Raw genomic sequence first — 21186 nt, forward strand, 5'->3', positions numbered from 1 at the left:
AGTTTTTAATTTACCTTGGCAGGTACCATATATGCTTTCAGAATATCAACATTTATATGATATTTTGATTCATACTTAATATATTCATTAATTTTTATTTTTTTCCAATATTAGAATTAAGGATCTACAGGATCAAACAAGAGGAAAGCTGAAAAAAAAAAGTGCCTTGATCAGTTGTTTTTGATATGTTTACCACAATTGAAATTTATTTAATCTATCACGTAAGCGATCAGAAAAAAAAAACAAATTTTATTTATAACTGTCAGCAGCTTATGCTCAAATAATAGTTTTGTATAAACTAATTTTAACTTAGTATTTTTTTAAATCTCAATAACACTACAATTGTTTATTTTTATTCAATCTGAATAATAAAAGTTTTAAATATTTATATCTTTCCCTCTTTATTAGCAGCATTATTTTCATACACTTATTTAGAATAGTACTTATAACTTCTAAAAATTATGTATTTGTAGAAGCTTGTCATGTGGAGATGAGTCTTGTACTAGACTTTAGTGATACAGAAGTTTGTGCCAGAAATAGTCAAAGAAGTACTGGGCTGTTAAAAGCTGAAGACAGCACTATCGAATTGTGTAAACCAGTGAAAGTTAATATTTCTCCCAAGCCAGCAAAGAAAGGAATATAAAAAAAACTCCCATCATATTCTTTATATGTAAATATTTTTATGTGAAAATAAAACATTCTTTTAGTTATCATATAAATTTCTCAATTTTATTTACAAGGAAGCAATAAAAATATTTAATATAATTTTTTGTATCTACAACATCACATTGCTTTAGAGCTATATTAAAAGATTTTCTGATTCAGTTGTGAAGCTTTTTACTCGAGAAAACCAAAAAGGTGGAAAGTTAGATGGCACAATATCAAAGTTAGAAACTGTTTCTTCACCATTCCTGAAAAAAATATGTAATTTAGTGAGTAAATTCTCTTAAAGACATAGATGATATATTAAAAAGAACATTCTATATCTGGTAATGCCTTATTTTAAGCTGCATTTATTGACAAATTTACAGCAAAATATACATAAAATGCGCTTATATATACGTTGGCATAAAGCTTAATAGAATGACTAAATCAGTATTTTTAAGTCCATATTTAATACAAAATTATGGTCAGCCAATTGCGGAGATCTATCCGTAATCTAGCTCCGCATTAACTCATTTGAAAATTATGGCAGTAAGAGTTAAAAGTCTAGAAAAAATTTCACAGTTTTGAAGTGAATAATTGTTTTTTTTTAAACCAATTATAATTTTAATATACATAAACATTATAGGTTTGTTTTTGGTATCAATTCTAGTGTAACATGATGAAAAATTTTTTAGAAGATTTCATACATGTAAATATTTATTAAAAAAATGTATGCAATATATTTTTATTCATTGACATTAAATTTAAAAGATTTTTATTTTTTTTAAAGTTTGATTTATAAATTTTTTTACAATTTTAACCAAATTTCCACAGTATAATATGTTTTGCTAGTGCAGGGTTTGCGCTCATTTTATGATTTAAAAATGAAGCATTTTTAAACTCCATACTTAAATTAGTTATTCAAGGGAATTTTTTGGGGGGATCTTTATTTCTGCACACTGAATTTGCAATGACTTTACTAAAATGTAGTTTGAATACATATTTCTTACCGATAAATCATATGTATGGAGTAACAAGTCCAAGAAAGCTGATGGTTTATTCTTCTTTTGTAATTATTCAATTCAAGTTCCTATAAAAAATGTACAAACTAGATATTATTACCATTGTTAAATATTTACAATAAAAAACTTTCATGAACAAAAAATAATTTATATTGAGAATACAGATTTTTTTTAAAATCAAGGTAATAGGTAAAAATTAAGCTTTCGAAAGAAAATTGTTTCCTGTCCAAGCAGCTATTCTTAAGCTATAAAACTTTTTCTTAAAACAAAATGCAGTTTTGATGCTACAATGCCTTTGTTTTCCCATAAAAATTGTATTTTATCTGCTTATATCTAATTTAGTAAGTATTATGCCAGTGATTTTTTTAAAATTAAAACTGCTGATTATATTTTTAATAGGAAAAAGTCTAAATTATTATGAAAAAACAATATTACAAAATTAACTTTTAAGGTATGGGAACTAGTTAAACACCCAAAAGAGAAGATAAAATTGTAGTTCCAGCGTTATTTTACTTTTAGGAAGTTTCATAACATATAAGTTACTGCATGTTAAGTCAGATTACCTACACAACCTTATAATGAGTTTTATTTACCATATGAAAAGTCTGCTCTTTGGCTTCCTGGAGATTAGCCTGCCTTTGGCGTCGATGATGGTAGTAATTTGAAGATGTTGAAATTTCAACTTTAGGTTTCTTAACTACTGCCATTATAGTGTTTCCCACAAGTTTATATCGACCACTCATGACGTTAATATGTTTATGCTTTTGAAGGCGAAGTTTATAAACAGATTGATAAGGGTCATCTGGAGTAGTCAGCATGAGTACGACACCTAAAATATTACACTTAAGTATTACATACATCATTCTATTACTCGATATTTTTAACTATACTTTGATCATTTCTTAAAAACTTAATCAAGATTTTTATTATCCATTCTATCATTTTTTTAGTTTCTATTAGTTATACATACCTGCCAACATTGGAGAAATCAAATAACGGAGATTTTACTAGCGGTATTTCTTAGGCTACTAGCAAAGTTTTGATACATCATTCATAATTGTGTAAGTAAAAAAAAAAAAAAAATTAAAAATTGGGAATAATATAAGCATTTACATTTAGCAAAGTAAAAAATATGTATATAAACCTTAATCTAAAAAAGATTTTTTTAAATCATTATAATGCAGTACAGGCAATAGCACCATTTGTTGAGGAATTTGAGAAGTATTGCCATCAGCAGATATTTTATTGGCAAAATTTTTCTTAGAAATACAGAGAAATTTGAGAATATAAGGGTAAACAGGAGATAGTCATAAAATACAGGAGTCTTCATTAAAAAAACAAGAGACTTGGCAGGTACGAGTTTATTTTATTTAAGCAAGTGATAATCCAAGAATTCAAAACACAAAATTACCAAGACACACTAATTATGTATGTGATTCAGAATTATTGATCAATAATCAACATGCTGGTTAAGAACTTAATAACAAGCAAATATCATCTATATGGTGACAAATGCAATGCTATTCACACAACAACCATTTATTCAAAACTACATTTTGAAAACATTGCCTGATCAATATGTCATTCTTACAAGGCATGCTTTACATTTGGAGGCTGCAACACTGAGTGCATGCATCATAACTTGACATTAAATTTTGACAAAAATGTAGTGTAAATTGGTCCAATAAATTACATAGCTGCCAACCTTTAGTTATAAAAATGCAGACAAAAAAAAAAAAAAACGTAGAAGAAATGTCTAAACATGCAGAAGATTCGCAACTGCATACTAATTACGAATAAATTTATTTTAAAAAAATACTCCCCTTTTTTTAAAAAACAAGAAAAGGAAAAAAAAATTTACAAAAATTTTGACCAGCTACTTGAGGGTACAATATTCATATATTAATTCTTGATAAAAGGGAAATATATAATATTTCAAGACATATTAACATTAGTTTAATTACACTATAATAGTATGCACTATATATAAACTCAATTATGGAAAAAGAATTACATCAAAATTTTTTTTTTTGCAAAGATGCTTTAGTAGCACATTTTGCTTTTACTAAAAATTCTTTCAAAACAAAGTCTACCTTCTTTAGACTTAATTATTAAAAGTCTTTCGAGAGTCTCTTCAGACATCGATGAGCAGAATTTAGTCCTATTTGTTTTTTGTTTTTTTTTTTACTACAGAAAACACCGTTTCGCATTTAGCATTGCTGTGGGGTATAGTCGATATAGTCTGACTTAAAGAAAATACTAACTATCGGGCGGACGAGTAAAATGCAGAAGATCTTATCTTCTGTGCGTAAAAGGGGGGAAAATAGCAAAAATAAGTACAAATGCGGAAAGGTTGACAGCTATGAAATTATAATTTTATTGAGCTGTCTTGCTTCTTTCAGTTTCCTGTTTTGTGGACATGTATTGTGTTTGCGACCATATAACCTACATTATTCTTATTTGTTACTATGTTCTTGACATTCATGCATTTTATTAAACATCAGTTCTAAATCATCTTGTATGTTTACTTTAACTGTTCAAGAAAAAAAAGAGAGACATTGTGATGTACTTATGCTGATAATGGCATTTTTTAGTGAGCTTATGTTAATAAAATTTTTAATTACTCCCTGAACTTTTCTTTAAAATGCTATTCTACTCTTAAGAGCTAAGGTAAAAATTATTCTTACCATCAGGAAAGAAACGTAGATATCTAAAATATTCCACTAAATAATAAGGCCTGTAATTAGAGTCTTGAAACGAAGATTCTCCATATCTTATATATGTCGTTTTGCTAATGTATACACCTATTAGAATATAACATGAATTATATTTGAAGAATTGGTTTTTATTAACGCAAGTAGATTAGTATGAAGAAAAAAATTAACTAGTGATGTTGAAATTGGGAGCAAGGCAAATAAAAGCAGAGAAAGCACTAGAAATAAATGATAACTTTGATCATTAAGATTCATTAAAAATCTAATGATCACATTAAGAGATAATATTTGTATCATAAATAAGGTAATTTAAAAGAATTTATCTTTAGATGAGATTATCTCAAGCAAAAAGAAAAACATTGGTTGAAAACAAGAGTAAATTAAAAACAAAAAGATACAATTTAAATTACCATTAAAAAGAACATGAGGTTTTTGAATGAACATATTTCTCCATGAGCCATAACGATTAGGAGGATCTACATTGACACCCCATATCCTAGAGGGAAAATTCAGTTTCAAGTTTAAGTTAAATAATATACTACAAAATAATTCATAGTATGTTGAGTAGAAAGAAAAGCTGAATTCTAATTTATATAATTTTTAATTACTAAAGTAAAATTTTTTATATGAAAATAAAACTGCAAGATTTTGCAGCACCAAATAACATACACTAATTTGCTTTAGGTGGATCATATATGAATCACAATCCCAATAAATGTAAGTTTTATTAAACAAATGTACAACTTGGTTATGTACATGAAAAAAAAAATTTCAATTTAATGTCTACTAAATAACTTTTATATAGATATATTAATTTTTTTAATGCAACTATGCTTTATAATTTAAAATAATGAGCAGAAACAAAATCGATATTTAAATAATTTAAAAAGTGAAAGCTTGTTAAACTCTATTTTATAGAAACTTTTAGTGAAATTATTATTTGGTAAACAAACTAAAAAGAAATCCTATTGTTTTATAGTTATTTTTTAATTTTAAAATTTTATATACAGTAGAAGCTCAATTGACCAGACCAATCGTTATGAATGATACATACAGAAAAAGGATGAATGTGAGACAACATAAAATGTCAAATAATGATTTGAAAATACACAAAAAATAAGAAGTAATAGACTTAAAAACGGTTAAATTTAAAACAAATATAAAAAATTTTGTACTTGCTGCCAAAATATTTATAATGCAAAAGAAAGATGAATCAACACTTATTTAAAATTTTGGTTTGAACTCTCTTTTTTTTCTGATGTTTCCGGCCTTCCCACTAAACTGTAATTAATCAAGTTATTGCTTTTTTCTTTAAATAAAATATTTTTTTTTTTTAAATGTTGGTAGAATTTCTGAATGATGCAAATGGCAATCTGCCAGTTTCTGAAATAATCTAAATAGGTTTTATTAACATTACAGGTTGTGGCAAAAAACCTGGACAATCAATTTTTAATTAATAAAAATAAATAAACGGAACACAAACAAACAAAAAATAAGCTTAGACTTTTACTAATATATACATTTAATTGGTTTCCAAGTGAATGACGTTTTTCAACAAAGTAGAAGAGCAAACCCTTATGGAAATTTTCAGCAATAAGCCGAAATTCTCCAACCTTTAATCTATCCATCCCCCCCCCCTTCAAGACAATTGATTTAGAGAGTCCAAACTTTTATGTACAATGATTGTGTACACAGCAAACAAATGATTTACTTTACAGTTTTTTTGTTGTTGCCTAAACCATTCTAAAATAGCAGATCATTTGTTTGATACTGTACAAAAGTCAAAAAACAACATGTAAACTAAGAAATATAATAAAATATTTTATAATTAAAATGGTAGATAAAAAGAAATTAAACAACAATTTAAGAAGAAAATAGTTAATTACCTTAAACAAATTAATCTCCATATCTCAGGATCTCTTGCACAAATGTAGAAACCACGACAAACCTATAAGAGAAATGAGCAATTAAAAAAAATAATAAATAAATCATAATTCTTTAGGAATTTATTATTTTTTTTAAAAATGTAATGCACATGTAGTAAATCAATCTTTTTAAAACAAAATACTGCTTTAAACTATAATTTTTGGCAACATAACTTATAAAATATATAACTTTCATATGGTAAGATTTCAAATTTTAAGGCATCAATAATTAATTTAGGTAAAGATGTAAAATAAATTTTTGTGAAGAAATATAGAATCTTTCAAAGCTATACTAAGTCTTTGAAAAGAAAAAAAAAGAGAGTTCTTTTTTCTAAAAATTAAATCTAAGAAATTTGAACTAATAAAATCATGATTATAACATCAAAGAACATTTTTATTCAACACAATTGAATTATGTTATGAAAAATGATATTAATAAATTTAACAGCATGTAACTTTTTATTTACTTTCTTTTAAAACTCTGTTTTTGAAATATATTAACAGTATTTATACACTTATGTTTATAAACTGCATCATTTTTGATTAAATTGTACCCGTTAGCTCCCAACTCTAACGGGAAAAATGTTCAGATTTGACCTGCTATTTGTTTATACTTATGACATAGCGATCAATCAATACTTTGATACTTCTGTTTGTATAATTAATCAAATTTAAAATTTATGAACAGTAAATAAAAATGAGCACTAAATTCTATCTATTAGAAATTATTAAATGCTATATCTATCATGGATTCAATGATTTAGCTCAGGGTGAATGAAAATCTTTAGCCATCTCTAGAGTAAATATGGCAAAATAAAATTACATATGAAACACAGCGAAAGAAAATTATAATTAGTAACCATATGATAGTCTTGTATGTATAAAGTCACTGATCAAATGATCTGTATCAAAACTTTATTAATCTGCAAAATAAAGCTATTCCTCCATGTTAAAAAAAAAAAGAAGAGAAATCCTGCATAAGATATAAGCATTTCCTCAAATTGGTTACTAAGCCCTAGGCTAGAGGATAAATGTAAGTTACATATTACAATACTTTCTAACCATTACAAAATAATTTCCTTTAAGTCTCGATAATATAAATATTAATAATAAATCTTGATACAAGATTTAAATGATTTACGTGACTTTTACACAACATAACATACAATGTTGCTTCTAAAATTAAAACTTATTTAGGCATAGAAATAAAGGTGTTTAGTTAAGATAATAATAAATAAAAAAACATAATAACATAAAATTAAAAAACATAGCTGTTCATACCTTTGATATTTGCTCCAAAGATACTACATCAAGATCTTGACTAACAACCCACTTTAAGATATAGATAAATATTTCAGGAGGCAAACATGATATGTGACTCATCTAACGAGAAATTGAAAAACACAATAACGTAAGAAAATGTGAACATTCTAAACTAAGCATTGAAGATACAAAGGCAAATAAAACTATTTCACACAATAATTATGGTGCATTATTGTTTTAAAGTAGACCTAAACAAAATTGACCCAATCATAAGCTTATAAGCATATATTGAAACTATAATAGCATTATTATTATATTTAAAATTGACTACATTTAGTAAAACATTAAGAAAAAGTAGAATAAAAATTTTTATCTTTGATTTCAAATTTATTTTATAATATGAATAGTCACAATTTTTTAATTTTATTTTTTGTCTTACAGGATAAAAAAAATAAAAAGTAAAAAAATACAACGATACAAATATAGCTACATGTATATTTTTATTAATAAGCTTAATTAAAAAAAATCTTACATAATAATTTGTGATACTACACATTAGTGAATTTTTATAAACAATGATAAATTATGAGCGTATAGTTATTTAAAATAGCAATAACTATAACTGATATGAAATAATAATAAAAAATTCACTAACAAGGCCCCCCCCCCCAAAAAAAACATACGAAAAGAAATAAAGGCTAACTTCATTTACAGTTTTTCTTTCTTTCAAGCATGAGAAAAAACTAGATGCTCACTTGGCATTTTTTGATAATATAAGACTTAATATCAATAAAAAAAGACAATTCAAAAGAGACAAAGGAATAGCTAATACAGGGTGTCCTCAAAGACCAATTAATTAAAAAATTAATTTTGGAATGAAGAAAAAATAAAACACCTATTAATTATTCAACAACAAGCAATCTACAGAAACAAAACTAGACCCCACAACTATACCCTTTGGGTTGAAAGTGGGAAGTAACTTCCAAATTTTTAACAGTTTACTTTTAACATAAGTTAGCAGATTAATACAATGATTTAAAAACCTCGGTATTGAAGAAAAAATTATTCAAAATTACCACTTGTTCCAACTTATTTTGGCAAATCTCTGTAGTTCCATCATTTGCTGCTAGTTTTTGAAACTTATTTATTAAATTGTCAAATTCATCACTACTGTCTGATGAATTTTCTTCTAAATCACTGAAAACAAGAAAAAAAAATTATAAAATACTTTTCATTAAAGAAAAAAACTATTCATAGACTTCCATAAAGAGTTTAATTAATAAAAATTTTTGTCATACATTATTGATTTAAGCAGTAAAACATTTATTTTACAACTTTACAAGAACGCTTTTAATCCAAAAAAAGAAAAAAAAAAACAGATTAAAAAAAATAAATGCATGGAAACTGTTATTTGGTTTAAATTTTTGTTTCCAACTCTCTCAAATATAGTTAAAAGCAAAAGTTAAAAAACTAAACTAAATGGTGCAACATCCCGTGAAGGGCCAAGACCTGCTGTGCAACTTCAGATTGAAATTTTTCTGATTTATGAATTTTGTTCACAAAAAATATTAAATTGAAATATATGTTTAACTATATGGTTAAACATAAGAAGAAAAAAAAGCTTAAACATAAGATTTAATAATTTAAACTTTGTTTCCAATCAAATAGAAAAGAAAGCATATCATTAAATCAAACAGAATTTCCCAATTTTTTTTAGCTGTTTTAGGTTTTTATAAAATTAATCTTATTTTTACTTATTACCGAATTATACATAATAAAATTTTTAAAATGACAGAAATCACCATCCAGATGCTTTTTGAATAGTTAATGAAACTTTACTATGTGGATCCGTGTCATTATTTTGTTTCTTGGTAAAGCAGTTAATAAAAGTACAAAAAAGATTAAGTTGTTAACAAAAGATACCTTTCCTCTTCAGAATCATTAAAAGCTTCACCTAGGAAGAAAAAAAAAAAGAAATTTTAATGAAATGCTAGGAAATGTTTAGCAAATTTATTAATGAATGGTATTTATAAAATACCTACCGGAATCATACATGGTTTCAGCAATTTTGAATTCTATATCAGGTACTAATTGAATGGCTCGCCGATATAATGCAATTGCTAAAAGCAGTTAAAATATAAAATATATATATACTTCATAAAAATTAATAAAAGTAATAATAAAAGTACACAATAATTTTAGCTTACATTAATATTGCAAGATACTATTAAAAAAAATTTAAAGTGTGTTTGTGAATAAATAAAATATTGTGTATATTTGTAAATAGATTGTGAATTTTTTTTTTTTCAAAACTAAATTAAAAATCTCAGGGTTATTAAAAGTTGTTCCCTATTATTTAATTAAACAATATGTAATTATAAACGATTTATAAAAAGAAATTTTGAGCAAAACATGACTAAAAGAACAATAACACATAATTGATTACTTATTAATGATATATTAATAATTACTCACCATCCTGCAATTTTCCAAGTCTTTCAGCTCGAATGCCATGAAGAAACAAACATTTTGCCTAAAATATAAGAAAGATTCGCTTAACCATTGCTATAATAAAACAAAATGAGATCCTAATAAAATATCCATTTAGAAAGGGTAAATATCTAGAAAATTTAATAGTTTGCATAAATTTTCTCTGGTGTAATTGCTTGTCTAAATGAAATTTTTTGTAAAAAAAACTAATGAAGTGAATTTAAAAGAAAAATTACAATGCAATGTAATTAATGAGTAATGTTCACAATTGAAAAGAAATATGTTATTTTGTGACAACAATTCACTTCAAAACATGAAATCAAAAAGCCGAAACAGTATCCCACTGATTATACTTCTACGATTGTCCAAATCACATTTTAGTAGTCCTAGACCAATGGACCGCTGTTGATTTTCACCCTTCACTATGTATGAATAATTTGCAAATAAATTTACATATAGTAAGAAAAATAAAGTTTCAATTGAATTAACAAACAGAAATTAGTAGCACAATTCTATTTTTAGTAGGAAACAGAAAAAAAAAAACATATTCTTCTTTGTTAAATTTAACTAAAGGTACTATCAGGTGAGATACAAAAGTGTTTAGTTCCTGATAATGCCTTATGATATCATAGTAGAGACTATTTCCTTTCTCATGAGACTTTTTAAAAAAATGTCTTCTGAGATAGGAGATTATCTTGTCTTAAGGGAAAAGAGGTAGTCTTATGAGAAAGGAGATAGTCCGTGTGATGTCATAAGTAAGTCGCATTATTTAACAGGAATTATGCACACTTCATCGGGTCAGCACATGTATCAAAGTTTAAAGTTCTCCATATTTATAATAATATACGATTTTTATCATTTCATTTAACTTTATTAAGAAAAAATAAATAATTTTTTAAAATAAACTATATGTAATAGCAAATAAAATTGCTTCCTTTTAATAAAAGAAGTGCATTACAAATACACATTCAATTAAGACATAATATTAACCTTCTCTTCGATTTCTTCTGCATCAGTAGCTTTCTTGTTAAAAGTGGAGTTAAACTTGTCATTATTAGGTGATAATTCAATCTCTCTCTTCCACTGTTTGCGAAAATTTTCCAACTCTGATTCAACTTGAGCAAATCTGTGCAAAGAAGATGGTTCTTCATCTTGAGCTTCATCAACACCTTCTGTTCCACCACCAGTAGGGCTTCCAACCCCACTAGATGTTGATACTGAATTACTGTTTGAGTTTTCCTGAAATAAAACAAATATATATATGAATTTCAGTGCACATAATACAAATATGAATTTCAGTGCACATAATACAAATATGAATTTCAGTGCACATAAGTTGTAAAAAAATGTTTTGTTGGTTGCTATGAAGTTTTATAGAATTGAGATTGAATTCAGAGATAGTTAGTGTTAATGAAAATGGAAAGAGCCGTACAAAAATACAATCATTAAATATTTTTAAAGAACATTACAAACTCTAAGTTCAAGTGGCTTTTGGAACCAAGTTTAATATAAAATAAATAATTTTAATAAACTAAATCCAATACAAAATAAATAAATTTAGATTCTGTTATCAAACAGAAAATTTTCTAGCAATTGATATAGTATATTAAAAGTAGATTAAATTTTACTGATTTTTATCCAGCTCCTTCTATGTTAATCATGAAAAAAGCAAAAAATGTCAATAGGAAAAAGACTGAATATGAAAAACATTCAAATTTCAATAAAATTCCGATGAGAGTAGACTCAACTAACATGTTATTTGTAATGCTAAAATAAACATTATTGCAACTGCTAGAGTTCTAAGTTGCCAAAAAGCGAAAATAAATTTTCAAAGAACATTGCCATATTTTTTTAAGTTATCCAATTACCTAGATCTTTCAGAATATTGGAGATATATCCCCATCAGTATCTGCTTGCGACAAAAATAAACATCAAGAAAAGTTTAAATTTGCAAAAAGTTGTAAAGAGAATATGTCAGGGTTGGCAGGTTTTTGACATGTGACAGTTTTTGACAGTTTAAACCATGGTTTAAACCGTCATGTCAAAAACCTCACTGTCAAAAATGTCGAAAATGTCATAAACCTATATTCATATGTGAAATTTAATTAATACATAAAATTTATATATTTTTTAAAGGATAGTGTTTCTAAATATGTTCTAGAAAAAAAAAATTTAACATTTTGGAGAAACACTTATATTTTGAATAGTAACCAAAATCTTGTACTTTTGAAAACTCACATCTTTTGTAATATTATGTATTCATTTTCATGCGTTATTGAAAATCTGCAGTGATATTATTAAGAAATTTATTTATAACCAAATTTAGTGTATAGTATAGATCAGTGGTGCGCAAATTAGGTCGCGACTCCTGTGGGGGTCGCCAGAAGTTTTTTGGGGGTCGCCAAATTTTTATGAAATGCATTATCCCTGCATGCTGCATACCATACAGTGTACATATAAAGAGTGAAGCGCCATCACTCACTGTTTAATTGCAATTGGATTTCCGAAATGTCACGAAATATCGAGTCAGAAGTCATAAAACGCATACAAAATTCATCTGTATTTGCTTTACAACTGGACGAGACTACCGATATTACTAAAATGTCACAACTAATTATTTTCGTTAGGTTTATTTTTAATGAAGATATAACAGAAACGTTTTTATGTTGCAAAAATTTGGAAGGAAAAACAACTGGAGAAAAAATATTCGAAGTAATAAATGAATATTTTGAAACAAAGTCCCTTACCTGGGCAAACTGTGTTGTGGTTTGTACAGATGGTGCTGCAGCATTAACAGGTTCAAATAAAGGGCTCAGAGGCTTAATTCAGAAGGTGGCACCTCATATGATATTTAATCACTGTATGATTCATCGGCAAGCTCTTGTTGCAAAAGATATGGATGAAGAGTTGCACAACGTATTACAAGACTCTGTTAGTTCAATTAACTACATTAAATGCAACAGCCACAACAGCCGTCTCTTTTCAATACTTTGCAATGAGATGGGCTCAACGTATGAGAAATTACTGTTACACACAGAAGTCAGATGGCTTTCACGTGGGAAAATACTACGACGGATATTTGATTTGAGAAATGAAGTGTACATGTTCTAAATCGAAAAGAAACATAGATTGGCAAGCTGTCGAAAAACTTAACGACTTAAATTTGAGCTTGCAGAGTGAGAATTCAACTATCATAACTACAGCCAGTAAAATTCAAGCTTTTAAGAATAAGTTTAGTCTCTGGCAAACTGAACTGAATAAAAACAACACCAACATGTTCCCTTGCTTTAACGATTTTATCAAGGAAAATAATATAGATATATTTACATTTAAAAACATCATTTCCAATCACATTGAAAAGTTAAAGAAAAATTTTTCGAGAAGATTCGAGGATTTTCCTGAAAACGATCTTGGTTGGATTCGTGATCCATTTTCCTTTGACATATGCAGTTCAACGCTTCAAATTAGTGAGAAAGAGCAATTGATAGATCTGATTAGTGATTATACTCTTCGAAATCAATTTAAGACTCAGCCTTGCCAAACATTTTGGTTATACGTGGAAAAACAATATCCCGTTTTATGCAAGAATGCCATCAGAGTGTTAATACAATTTGCATCAACGTATTTATGTGAAACTGGATTTAGCAAACTAGTTTCAATAAAAACTAAATACCACTCGCGTTTAAAACCTGAAGATGATATGCAAATTGCAATTAGCAACATACATCCAAACATCGATGAGATAATTAGAAACTTGCAGCCACATACATCTCATTAAAGGGCAATTTACTGATTTTTTTTGTTATACAAAAAGTATTTTCTTAAAATTATAAATAAAATTAATATGAGTCAAATATGATGATGTTTTTATTCGATGAAACGAAAGAAATGCTCGAAATATACATTATATTTGTGAACATTTATCTCTAGGGGTCGCCAAAAATTTTCTTTCTACAAAAGGGGTCGTGGTCGAAAAAAGTTTGCGCACCACTGGTATAGATTATACTAAAAATTAGACATTTTTAAAGATAAACATTAGCAGTTTTGTACATTAGACATCTTCTTTTAAAGAAAAATCTTTTTAATATTTTTTTAAATCTTCTTAATAATCTTTTTAACATAAGACAATACAAATTTAAGTGCTTTCTGTTAAATACACAGAGTAGTTAGTGTCGATTTACAGTATATTCAGCCTATTCATTTACTATGCAGAAAATTTAGTTTATCCAAATACTTGTGAATTTCATTTTGCTGAATATGATATAGTTTTGTTGAATATCTAAATATTCAGCTATTGAATAATTACTTCTTGCCTTCAAGATATGCATTATTTGTATTCTTAATACGAGTGGAGAAAAAAAAAATTAAGAGATAAAAATTGTTTTAAAATGATAAGTGTAATAATTATAAATAAATATAATAAACAATATGAATTACATTTATCATTATTCATAAATATAACTACTTTTAAATTAAAATTAACATACTGGCTAATAAAGATATTCGGTATAACATTAAAAATTTTTTTTATACACTTGTATCAAGTTTGTATTTATACAACATAACTTGTAAGTTCCTTATAAATATCAGTTATATGTTCCTTATATGTCAAAAATACATAGTAATAAACTTTTAATTTTCTTAAGTATCAAAAAGAAAAAAAAAATTTTTTTTAAACAATTTTTGTGCAAAATTTTTCTGCACATGCATTTGAATATAAATTTCTGAGATTTTAAATCTGTTATTTTACCTTAATTTTAATTAAAAAATATTTTAAAACCTGCTGATTACCTATAGTATAATTAAATTTCAATATAATGCATGGAAACTGTTGGTAGTTTTGAAGTTTATATATTTTCTTGGCAAACTTCAGTTTTTGACATTTTTGACGGTTTAAACCAGTATTATACCTTTGTCATGTCAAAAACCACTTTTTGACGTCAAAAACCCAACCCTGGAATATGTAGAGGTTTATCAGGGTGCGATTAAGAGTTGTAATATAAAAGTAGGCCTGTAAATATAAATGCCAAGAAAAGTTTAAATTTGCAAAAATTAAAAATAAAAAAAAAATATATGTAGAGGTTTATCTGGGGATGATGTGATGCTATTTTTCATTTCCTTGATGCTATCTTTAGTATCTCCTTGTGATGCTATTTTTAGTTTCTCTTAGGCAACTGTTGCTAATTACCAAAACCTGATTATTTTGGCCATCAAATTGATCAATCTCGATCCTGAATAATCTGTGATCAACTGCTTATTTTGTGAAGTTTACTTGCTAAATTAGTTGAAGTTGACAATAGGATACCTGCAAGTGACGTAGTGTGGGTATCTCAAACCTGATTGGTTGTTAAAACATGGCATTTGTTTACTTTAACAACTGTTGATTCCATTCTATTTTGAGTAAGCCAAGTCCGTCAAGTATCAGTTCTCTTTATTTTTACACAAAGATTCTTTCACAAAGATTTCAATTCTTTACAGATATATTTCTTACTTAATAGAAAAACAGGCATGAAGCCATGTAGAACATAAATAAACTAATAATGCACCAAAGTTGCCAGGTACACAAAACAAAATTATATAAGGGTTACCGTAAAACACATAAACAAATAAAAAATCTAAGTTAAGGAAGAAATGCAGACGAGAAAGAATTACATTTCAACAAATTTGATGTGCGATATAATGGTGTATTTAATTAACTTCATGTTAATTAAATACACCATTATATTCTAACTTATGTGGAGAAACTTAGCTCAATTTTAAGACGCCATTTTGCTTATAAACGATCAGCTGGAGCTGCCATCATAGATCACATGTGTGGGTATCTGTGATCTTCTTGAAGTGTAAGTACCAAATTTTTTTCTCTTCGTATAAATTATTTAATTTAGTACTGATTACAGTAAAATTAAGCCTTACTTTTAAATGAACATTATGCAATAATACAGTAAATAAAATATAATGTAGTTGCAGGTGTTTCAAATTTTTTTTTATCTCAGCGGTTCAAATTTGCGAGATTCAGAGTAGTTTAGTAGATATTTTGCACATGCCTGTCTGTAAAGAAGACCTGCCCCTGAAATTTGCTCCATTTAATAAAACTCCCTAGAAAGTATGACGATCAAATTCTTTAAGGGTGTGGTGACAATAACATGGTTCACAAGTAAGTTACAAGTAGCATGGAGGGGATATTAAAATGTCTCTGTTAACATAGAAGAAATTAGAAGCTTCAATTATTAATATGAGAGCAAGCCAACTTAGTGGCAAAATGCAAATTGATCTACGTAATCTAAAAATTTTCCAATGTTATTTTGGCAAAATCGAATTTTTTTGCAAACTTTTGAAATATATTTTATTTTAAGATATTAAAAAGCAAAATTTATAGACACATTATGTTTATTAGCAACTGATGTTCATTTTACCTATGCATATGAACATTAGAAATATTTTCGGAAGTGTATTTTAATAACTTTAGTATCCTAGAGGTTTAATGATAATACAGGTGTTTGTTTACAGTAGATGCACATGACAACAATCTCCCCACAAAGGGGAATGATAAATGATGAAATTGCACAAATTATAAGAATTTATGGACTAGTGGAGAAAAAGGAAAAATCTAATTTATTGGAATAATAAATTGCGTTTAGTATTTTGGAAATCACACATATCCTAGAAACATAAGGAAGGTCAATCGAAGAGTTAGTAAGTAAAATGTAAGCAAGTAACATGAACATTGTTTTATAGTGAGTGAAATACTTACCATATTCAAGTATTCTAATGAATTCAAACACCGAATTCTCGGTCAGAATTAAAGCGAATGACGCAGCAATTATAACGTAATGCATTCGACACCGCCGCCATTTCAGTTTACACTACGCTTATGTTACGCAATGGTAAACAAAAATAAATACGTCTGCTAAAAGAATTTCAATACCTTTCATCGTAATCAAAAATTGTTTAGACTGTATAGACCCAAAGCGTTGATTCAGTTGAGTAGGTTTATCTCGGGGATGTTGGAATCATACTATATAATCTATTTTCGAATGACCGATAGACAGATTAAACTTTTCAAAACTAACAAATTTTTGCAGCTGTGATAAATTATTTTGAAAAAAGATTATTAATAAATGAAAGTAAAAAAAATTCCAACTGCACAAGAATTTTTTTTTTTTATACTTCATTTAAATTTTTCCTCTAAATATTTAATGCAATTACTTTTAGTCAAGATGCATTCAGATTTAAAATTCCGTTCGTTAAATTGGATGTTTCTGTTTCAGATTCGTCCGTTCGTTACTTTGTTATGGAGATGGTGAATGAAAAAATAAACCGCCGTATTTAAAATTTCTTTCTGAAGATAGCGATATTTAAATTTGTAAACATTAGTTATTATTTAGCTGATATTGATTGATTTTATGTATTCCATATTAATATTTGGTAATCCCTAGAAAATGGATTTAAAATCCTCCTTTTAAAATCTGTTGAAACGTTTGAATTTAAAAGGTTCGTTTTTATTTACTAAAGGATAATTTTGATATTTTAGGATTTTGTATTTACTGTTTGTTTAATGGAAATGGGATGAGCTAATTAGCAATAAAAGTTGTGTTTTTATACCTCTAAGACTTACCTTTAGCTCAATTATTACTGAACTATTTTTCTGTGCTATATGGTAAATGATAATAACGCCTGAACAAATGGTTTAATTCCTAAAATAATCAACAATTGTGTCTAATGCCTCCCTAGTAATTTAGTGTGGTAATTAAGTTACCCTATCCTAATATAGTAATTAAGTGACATTAAAAAAATCTTTTTCTAATTAATGCTGATTAAATTTGAATGATCTATGTAGTATATATAAATATATTTGGTTTGATGAAAGTTTTTCATAGAATGTCCCTCTTATTTTGAGAATTTTTTATGTTCTTGCAGAAAGCAGGGTGATGGTCTTGAAAGTGAAATTTTCTTGCGAATATATCCGTATCATGATCTGCAGCAGATTAATCCCCAAATCCTGGCAACTTCCAAACAGTGGCCTACGAGAAACAGAAAAAAAATTATCGAAGGGATATGGTATGACTAAAGGGGCCATCCTTGTAAAATTGCAACCAACCCTGGGCTTACCTCTACATGTTTTTCTGAAAAAATTTGGCGCCTTGGCAACTGTTATTAGTAGGACAGATCACAATACGAAAATATATTTTCTTAGAATGAAAAAATTGCTTTTAAAAATAATAAGAAAATGGAAAATTTAATTTGCAATACAGGCTCCAAGTTTCAGTGCCTAATCTTAGGGGCACCCTATTCTGCACTCTAACCTTTTATTTATTTATTTTTTTTATTATACTAAACCATCATTTTTATAAATGTTTATCACACATTTTTGATCGTATATTTTTGGTGAGAAAATTTAAATCATCATTTGTTTAATTTATTACAGGATAGATTTAGGCTTCTGCTTTTTAACTATGGCTAGTAACGTAATCCAGAATTTTACACCATTATCTGAACTTGGTAAGCTATTAATTCATTATAATGTGCCTCTTTTGAAAATATGTTAAAATTGTTTTAACGAAAGTAATAAAATATTTTTTTTTTTAGTAGCTCAGTGTGCAATGAAATTACCTTTGATTGTGTTTGTGCTTTAAATTTCATTATACTGCTGCAAAGTTATCTTTTTTTTTTTTTTTTTTTTTTTTTGAAAAAACTTTCTGAGCATTTTATTTTGATTATACTATTTAAAAAATTTATATATTTAGCAAGTTTTAGTTTTGTTGGATGTTCTTATTGATTGTTCGTATTGATTATTATATATTGATTGTTTATGAATAATAGAAATGAAAGATTTATGATGATAATTTATTTTTTTATTAATTTAAAAATATCCCCCTCCCATTTTTTCTGTTTAGAGAAAATTCAATTCAACAGTATAAAATGGATTATGATGACTGCTATCATTTTTAGTTTGTTTTAGCCTTATAAACTTTTACAATTTTACATTTGATTTAAATTTTAAAATTTTTTTCGAAACTTTATTTAAATTTTTACAATTTTACATTTGATTTAAATTTACAAATCAAAATTACATTTTCAGCTCACTTTTTTTTTTAAATTGAAAAAAGAAAAGAAAATTATAGTTTGATCTGAGGCACCACAAACATATATTTTCAGGAGGCGGAAAATCCTCATCTTGCCAAATAAAATTTATAATTCGACCCTTTACTGGATCATAAACGTGTGTCTGCAATTATTCTAGTAAATAACTTAGAAACATCAAGAGTGGTTCTCAAGATAAGTTATAAATAACTTAGCAGCCAATTTTTCCTATTTAAACTGGAGTTTTTTTTTTTTTTTTTAAGTGGTTGCAAGATTTATGTTTTGATATTTTATTTTTTATTTAATAAATTCAATTTTAATTGCTCTTGATCATCTTTATGCTTACTTAATTTCAAGGTGAACTATCAGATAATTATTGATGTGGTTATATGTGCTGATAAAATTAGGTTACTTTTTTCTTTTTACTATCAGAGTAAGATATATGTTAGAAAATGTCTATAAAAGATATAGAAAAAATTATTATCTATCTGATTTGTCATTGTGAAGCTCTTGGGTTCGATCTCCTCCAGTGGCTTTAAATCCACTCAGTTTCAGATAGATTGGTTACTATCATATCTGGGTAGTAAAGGCGGTTAGTGCCTAATGCTGACCTCTGATATTTTTTGTTATTTTAACTTTTTGCTTCTATTTTATCTATTGGAGAACGAGTAAAGATTTTTTGTGCAATAGTTTATGCTATCTCTTATTTGTATACTCTTTAAGAGATTGAAGAAGTTTATTCTTCTATCAAAATATGCATATTATGTTAAAAATTAGTAATTGCATTTTGTAAAATTTATAACTGTCACAGTATTATTTAATTCTAACGTTAGTAGTAATGAAATTGTTCTTTTTGTTTTGTTTTTTAAAAATCTGAAAGTATGCATATGTTTTGTTTTTAACTTTTACTCAGTTGTTGAGTTTTTTTTAATATTTTATTTATTTATTTTTTTTTTTTAATAAAGAATTGGATTCATTTGTTAAAAAATATTTTTTCCCTAATATTACTACTATATCGAACTTAATGTTATTACTTTTTATGCTTAACTTAAAATTTAAACATTAAAATCTTGATGTAAGGATGATTTCCCTATTTACAGTACATGGCTACAAAAAAAAAATCATAATTCTCTTGCTAAAAGTTCCACTAAAGTGAATTACGTGGTGCAAAAAAGAAAAAAAAATCTTTAGTTGTGATTTAAAACATTTGCATTTTGATATCAGAATTTTCATTGACGTTATGAAATCAGATTCATCATGAGATTCATTAGAAAAGTTACTTAAAGGTGCAATATCGACTTATTTTATCTGTGCTTTCTGTTAAAAAAAAAAAAAGAGAGGGAATTAAATTTCTTAAGTGTGCCAAATGGCTAAACTAAATTTGCCGAATTGGGTGAGAGAGTTTAAGCTGATAATTATTGACTTATTTTGAGTAATGAGTAAAAAGATTTCTATACTGTTATTTTTTTAATGGGAATAAAATGTATTGATTATTTTTTATAGGAATTCAATTTAGATAATTTTTTTTATTCTTTTGTTGCAGATTTAAGATTTTGCATTGTGGGAGATGAATTAAAACAAAATGAAGCATTCATGAAATCAGTAAAAGTAAGTTAATTTTTTATTTTAATCATTGTGTGTTTTCTATTAATATATTTTGCTGAACTGCTTATTTAATGCACAAATTAAAATGTATATTGTAATAATATATTAAAAATTATCTACGTAATAAATTATATTAAATACAATTTTTTAAATTCAGTTTTGCTCTCAAGTTTTTAAAATCCTATTTGAAATTTATCGGTACTTGCTGTATTTTTATTTAAAAAATGTGACTTATTTTTAAATATAATTACATAATTTTTATGATAAATTTTTTTAAATGGTATAGGCTCTGGCATTTAATTCAGTTCTTTGGATAATTTGTATTGAGGCTGAACTTGATTGTAATCGTCTATATATAAGCTAGCTCATTACTGAAATTTAATCTTGTAGTATCTCAACGTCTGTCAACGTTGGCAACGTCTTTTGTATCTATTGATACAA

The 21186-nt window shown here is 26.6% G+C and overlaps 3 protein-coding genes across 7 annotated transcripts in view; 2 read left to right on the forward strand and 1 right to left on the reverse strand.

Annotated features, from left to right (window-relative positions):
* Positions 1-719, forward strand: part of IntS4 (integrator complex subunit 4) — a 26816-nt gene extending 26097 nt beyond the window's left edge. Inside the window, exon 19 of the mRNA XM_016052613.4 lies at positions 474-719. Coding sequence (XP_015908099.1) covers positions 474-643 — 170 coding nt within the window. The 3' untranslated portion in view covers positions 644-719. The remainder of the gene's footprint in view (positions 1-473) is intronic.
* Positions 708-17085, reverse strand: LOC107439882 (F-box only protein 9). Of its 2 annotated transcripts, XM_016052620.5 has the most exons (13): positions 16811-17085; positions 11050-11298; positions 10045-10102; positions 9612-9689; positions 9493-9523; positions 8646-8766; positions 7588-7689; positions 6268-6329; positions 4792-4877; positions 4355-4471; positions 2261-2496; positions 1656-1735; positions 708-911 (listed from the first exon to the last, which is right to left on the reverse strand). In XM_016052620.5, exons 1-13 carry the CDS (start codon positions 16811-16813, stop codon positions 800-802), a joined length of 1335 nt encoding a protein of 444 aa, XP_015908106.2. In that variant the 5' UTR covers positions 16814-17085; the 3' UTR covers positions 708-799. The 2 variants fall into 2 exon arrangements, 1 of the variants encoding a protein (XP_015908106.2); XR_015431437.1 differs by lacking the exon at positions 2261-2496 and having other exon boundaries at positions 16811-16949.
* Positions 17086-17299: 214 nt separating this feature from the next.
* Positions 17300-21186, forward strand: part of LOC107439883 (protein ECT2) — a 34610-nt gene continuing 30723 nt past the window's right edge. The window contains exons 1-3 of one of the 4 annotated variants that reach the window (XM_071177791.2): positions 17300-17422; positions 18485-18558; positions 20684-20748. In XM_071177791.2, coding sequence (XP_071033892.2) covers positions 18513-18558; positions 20684-20748 — 111 coding nt within the window. In that variant the 5' untranslated portion in view covers positions 17300-17422; positions 18485-18512. Of the gene's footprint in view, positions 17551-18484; positions 18559-20683; positions 20749-21186 lie in introns of all 4 variants that reach the window. The other 3 variants (XM_087157673.1, XM_016052622.5, XM_043041172.3) reach the window with 3 other exon arrangements.

This window comes from Parasteatoda tepidariorum, chromosome 2 (assembly GCF_982258835.1).
Source record: "Parasteatoda tepidariorum strain Cologne lab strain chromosome 2, Ptep-v5.0, whole genome shotgun sequence".
NCBI lineage: Eukaryota > Metazoa > Arthropoda > Arachnida > Araneae > Theridiidae > Parasteatoda > Parasteatoda tepidariorum.

Bases quoted from the DNA above. Each gene is read 5' to 3' on its own strand.
- LOC107439882 (XM_016052620.5), bottom strand. The intron at 9,524-9,611 runs GTAGGTATTTTA...TTTTCTTCCTAG, and splicing joins TGAAACCATGTATGATTCCG to GTGAAGCTTTTAATGATTCT. The intron at 4,878-6,267 runs GTAATTAACTAT...TTTTCCCTCTAG, and splicing joins TGGAGATTAATTTGTTTAAG to GATATGGGGTGTCAATGTAG.